General features: G+C 37.0%; 1 protein-coding gene across 1 annotated transcript in view; it reads left to right on the top strand.

The window, feature by feature from the left end:
• Positions 1 to 2159: 2159 nt before the first annotated feature.
• Positions 2160 to 5648, top strand: part of NUP50 (nucleoporin 50kDa) — a 10581-nt gene continuing 7092 nt past the window's right edge. The window contains exons 1-2 of the mRNA XM_010283842.1: positions 2160 to 2233; positions 3405 to 3488. Coding sequence (XP_010282144.1) covers positions 2165 to 2233; positions 3405 to 3488 — 153 coding nt within the window. The 5' untranslated portion in view covers positions 2160 to 2164. The remainder of the gene's footprint in view (positions 2234 to 3404; positions 3489 to 5648) is intronic.

The following is a 5648-nucleotide window of genomic DNA, read 5'->3' as shown; positions in this document are numbered from 1 at the left end:
CTGCTGCGCCAGGGGCGCGGCGCCGCCCCGCAGGGCTGAAGGACGGGGAGGTGCCAGGGACTCTTCTGCTGCCTTGGTTTTAGGTTGTGTGCTCCGATAGCACAAGTTTCGTAGCCTTGCGGTAGGTAGGTGATGCTGTGGAACGCACATGTTTAAAGGAAGTCTTGTTGTCAAACGGTTGTGTTAAATAGGGCAGCTGTAGTTTTAAGGTGGATTTTAGTAGTTCAGCAAAACATGTGTTGGTTTTTGGGGTTTTTAAGTAAAAAGAGCAGTTTCTCAAAATACCTGCATCTCGACCTGCTTCAGAAAATTTGCTACTAAAATTTTTCGAAGGTTGTGAATATCAAATAGAGGTGGCTCTGTGTTGCCTCGTTTCACAGGTTAGAAAACATGTCTAGGATTCTCTTGCTCCTGTCTCCAAGTATGTTAGATTCTGTTGACTCCCTCTGTTTTTCAGTATTGATGTAGATAAATCCTGTAAACACAGGTAGGTGCCAAGAACCTGGAGCCAAGGCCAACAGGTTTACCCCTCCTTCTATTAGGGGAGAACGGCCTTTCTAGCTAATGTGCTTGTCATGCTTCAGTGGCTGGGTTAAGAGTGGTAATTTGATCTTCTGTGGAATCCGATAGCGTAATTCTAGGTTTTACTAGCATTTTAGCTCTGGCTGCTGACAAAAAGATGCAATCTTGTCTTCCTCTTGTTGCAAATGTTTATATACCCTTGTGGGAAACCCATCTGGGGAGCCAATATGACTTTAAGTTTTGGTGTGGGGGGTTTTTTTGCGGTGTTTTTTATTTTTTTTTTCCCGTGGGTTAGATTTAAATAATTCCCCAATTTACAGAGAATCAAGCAGTGCATGGTAGGACCTCTACATCCAGGATGGTGTGGATTTGGGCGTTTTAAAGTGTTTAAACAAAACAATCTTTTGTCACTGTACTTCCAAAAGTTCCTAATAACTTGTGTCAGACCAAAATTCATGGCTTTGACGTGTGATCTCTGTAAGACTGCTGTGCAGCTGGATTTACTGTTCTGTTTAGAAGTATTTCCTCGGCTAAACAAGATGGTCTGTAACCATGTATTGTTATCATTTTCGGCTTTGAAATTCAGCTACTCGTGGAATTTTTTTTTAACCTGGCCAGGTCTTAATCACAAACCTAAGCGGGTTTTTTGAAAAGTTTTGGTAATTTTTGTGCTCGCTTGAGACTTAAATTGCTACAAAACTACACCTTTTCTTTGAAAAGTTTTCATATTCAGTGTCAGATGATATAATCATAATTAGTAAAAAAACTTTTTAATATAAAATTTGAGTAATGTGATTGCTTGACACATCTTTCAGATACAAAATATCATAGCTGGAGTCATTCTTTGTTTATGTACATAGCTGCTAAGTTGTACTTTGGTAAAATGGAACTCAGAAGTTAGAACTATTACAGACATTCCTTCTCCAGAGTCGATTTTTCTTTACACTGCAGAGGTAACTAGCAAAATTATGATTGGCTGCTTACAGTAATTTTTCTAAAATCCATGATACGCTTTATGTGTCCTTTGGAGGAAAAATAATCTGATTCATTTGTAACAGAAATGTCAAATTTCTCATTAGTAATATTCTACTGCTCCTGCTTTTTGTAGGAGAGCATTGTCTTCATTCTTACCCAAACTTCCTCTCCGGTTTCTTCACTCAGTCCTCATCAGATTTTATTTTAGACGGTATAAAGCAACTTACTTGCTGCTTACATGGCAAGATGGAGTGGAATATGGAATGTTTTAACCAGATCTTTTTTCCGTATTTTTGGGTTTTTGCAGCCCTTCAGAGTAAGTGGTGACCAGGTATATGGGTATGGGGCTGAAAGGAATTTCTCTAACCAGCATTGCTGCTAAAAAAAACGTATCCCATACTCGAACTGTGTGTTTCGGTTGTTGCTTAGATTTAAGATCAAATATGGCTTATCGCCACAATTTTAATCTCAAGTGCTATTGATTGTTGTTGCCACAACAGTTGTTGGAAACACTTGGTTTTCAACTGTTACTCCAATTTTGACTTACTTCTATATTAATATTTCCATTCATTGTTCTAAGTAATACAAATTGAAGACCACTGTTGCTTAGAACTTAATTTCTGTGCAATTGATTCTATGCATTTTTTTTCCGTGCAGGTGTAGAAAAATGGCGAAGAGAATTGCAGAGAAGGAACTGACTGACAGAAACTGGGATCAGGAGGATGAAGCTGAGGAGGTAAGATATACATCGGACCCTCATCCCTGCCCATAGTAGTTATTTACATGTGCTATTTATCTTGTGGGTGAAATCTGCTACAGTAAGAATGTAGTAAAAGTGTAGTAATTAAACATAATTTTATATAAATGATTTTTTTTCTTTTATAAAGCTTCCAGTATATGCAAATCATATGTCAAAGCAGCTTTTAACAGTTAAAATGACATCAGCAGCTCAGGGGGAAGAAACTTTACGTTTCTAAAGGGAACCCCAGGCTTCTTAAAATGTATAAAGCTTTTGAACTCTTCAGATGTGTGATGGGTATTTATTGAGTTTACAAGAAAAGCGGTTTTGATTTCTTGAGGTAAATTTTTTTCATGTGGTGTTTTTTTTTTTAAGGTCAGTAGTTAATTTCAGAAATATGTTAATTTGGAGTGCTTAGCTGAATGTCCCTACACAGAGAGAGGAATTAAGTAGTCAAATGATATATTTAATCTGATTTTAAAAACAGATTTTCACATTTAGTGTCTCATACATACTTATGGCTCATGTATTATCTCTCAACAAACTGTGCTGGCTTCTGTGCTACTAAAAGTATTAAATGCTTAGGCCTATAAAATGTGAGAAAGAAAACTGACAGTACGCTTCCAGAAATTTGAATATAAGAAAAGTTAATTTCCTCATTTATTACAGGATAGTAATTAGTCATTAGCTGCCTTTGCCAATGCTTGAACTACAGCAGACTGCAGGAGATTGACTTAGAGCATACATGTCAATATATCTTCTCCAAACTGAAGATTGTTTGTAACAGTGAAATACTGACAGATTACTTTCAGCAAAGATATCTTACGGCTTTTTTATTAAAAAAAAAAAATCACGCAAACAAAAAAACCTTGAATTATTTGTTGTAATAAAATTGAGATTGCACGATGGGAAATGTAATGCAGGACAAGAAAGACAGAGTTTTGAAAGTATCAACTAATGTCCAAGTAGCTGGCAAGCTAATCACAGTACTATATTTTCTGGGTTTTGTTTGGTTTTTTTTTTTTTAACTTCTTCCCTCATTAGGGGGAGCTTTTAGGGAGCAGTGTTACAGTTATGTTCAAAAACTGATCTCATCCATCTTTTCAGACTATGATGACTTTATACATTCAGAGAATTTCATTAATGATTCTATAACTTCCTCTTAAAGGTGGGAACGTTCTCAGTAGCTAGCGAAGAAGTCCTGAAGAACAGAGCTATTAAAAAAGCAAAGCGCCGAAATGTTGGATCAGAGGTAATGTAAAAACCAAGCATTAGTGTTGCAGTTTGACTCAGTTGCAAAATTACATCCATACTCATGTTTTTACTTACATGGGCTTGTTAATAATGCTGTAGAAAGCTATTGTTTAGAAGGTATATGCAACTAATCAGCTCATACATGCAAAATAATTTTTGCTTGCTGTTCCATAGCAAGAGTAAGGCTAGAACGAAATGCGTGATACTAGTATTGACTGGGTGAAGTGATGTGTATTTTTAAAGTATAAATGCAGGAGTGTTTCAGACAGAGTGTTACCTACAGATGGGTAAAATAGCATTCAAAGTGCTCCAGTTTCATTTGCAGAGATGGAAGCCTGGAAATCAAAAGTTACTAGTTACCCATAGCAGAGGGGCTGGGGAATGTTTCGGAGACTAAATAAGTAAAAGCGGAAATACTAAGCTGTTCTGAGAATGAAAAACATGTCTTTTGTTAAGAATGCTGCTACTTCTGTTTTTTCCCCTGTGAAGAGCTTTAGTGCCACCTACTCTTTGCAATAACAAATTGAAAACAGAAAGGAAGTTGGCCTGTTACAGGTTTTGTCCCTGTGTAAGTATTAACCCAGTCCAACCAAATTGTAATCCTTGCAGAAATCCCTGATAGATGCTTTGTTGTATCTATCTTGAAACATTCTTTCAACAGGGCATGCATCTAGAAATAGGACAGAAACTTAACCTGGAACTCAAATTGCTTTTGGAGTGAATGGGACTAGGCACAATTAAGGGCTAGATAGTTTTCTGCTGTGCTTTTGATTTTTCTTTCTGCTGTCCAAGCAATGTGAGGAAGCTGTCCTATCCCACTTTTGCCTATAGTATTTTTATCCACAAACGTGGTAGAGGCTGCAGTTAATTAAAGGATTGTACTGGGAAGAGGTAATGCAAGAAATAAACCACAACTTGGATAGGAGGAATTCAGGGGCAAATGTAATAGGAAAAACAGAACTGGCTAAGAAAGGGGACCAGATCATTTTAGAAGAAATAGTCAGGCGGCTGGGAATCAGCTGTTAAGAGATCAAAGCTGGAAGAAGAGCTAGGATAGGCTGGGCAAGTCTAAAAAGCAGAATAGATGGCAGGACAGCTGAGGCTGCATAAGAAACCTGTGCAGTACTTACAAAAAGATAACCTTTAAATTTATTGATGTTCCTAAATGGAGCAAACAGAATGCTGTAAAGAAAAAAAGACTGCAGTTTAACTTGAATGTCCAGAGAGAGAGGGAGGTAGGTAGGACCAATCAGAGACAGAATAAAAATAGCTACCTAGAAATGAGAAACAGGACTGCACTGGAAAAGGTAAAGCACAAAGGGGAACATAAAGAGCCCATACCCGCAAGGCCAGATACTGGAATAGAGCCTAAAATTGCTAATTTTTGTTATTTCTTCAGTGTCAAAAGCGGATGAAACTTAGAAGCCATTTTCCTTTTTCTCTGATGGCTTTTCATGGTGGACATTGAAAGTCCACTTCCAGTAATAAGTGCTCATTACCTCAAAAGACATTATATATAGTACCTAAAAGTGTCAGTGCCTATTTGCATGTTAATCACACTATATCTTTTAAAAATGTGTAAGAAATTATACCATAAAATAATACAGTTGTAAAGATAGCATTCAGAACTAGGCAATGAAGAGGCTGCAGAAAGCATACATACTATGTTATGAAGTCAGTCTATCTTTGCTTCTCCTGTCAGTCACATTGGAATATTTTGGGTAAATCATTTAAATGTTAGAGGTGACTACGAAGTATGCTGTTTCGATGAGTAGCTTGAAGTGTTGGACTCTTAATTGTGGTTGTAAATGCTAAAAGTTGCTGAAAATAAGCCTGCAATTATATATTGCTGTGTAATTATTTAAAGAAAACAAGATGCTATGAATGTCTAAATAGGTGGTTAAACACATCCGCTGCTCAGAACAACTTGTGTGTATCTACTTCCTAGATCTAGTTTATTTTCATACCAAACATCTGAGTTGTTTAAAAATAGTAGCAATATGTGTCATAAGGAAGCTATTAACTTTGTTTACATAGCTGACTTAGAGTAATGCATGAAATGACATACTAACCAGGGTAAAATAAATGGAATATTGAGTGGGGATAGGGGTTTTGTGGAGGAGATGTGTGTAACTGGTTGTCTCTCTTGGTTTGTTTG

This window comes from Phaethon lepturus, unplaced genomic scaffold (assembly GCF_000687285.1).
Source record: "Phaethon lepturus isolate BGI_N335 unplaced genomic scaffold, ASM68728v1 scaffold18470, whole genome shotgun sequence".
Classification (NCBI taxonomy): Eukaryota; Metazoa; Chordata; class Aves; order Phaethontiformes; family Phaethontidae; genus Phaethon; species Phaethon lepturus.
This window is presented reverse-complemented; position numbering and strand designations above follow the sequence as displayed.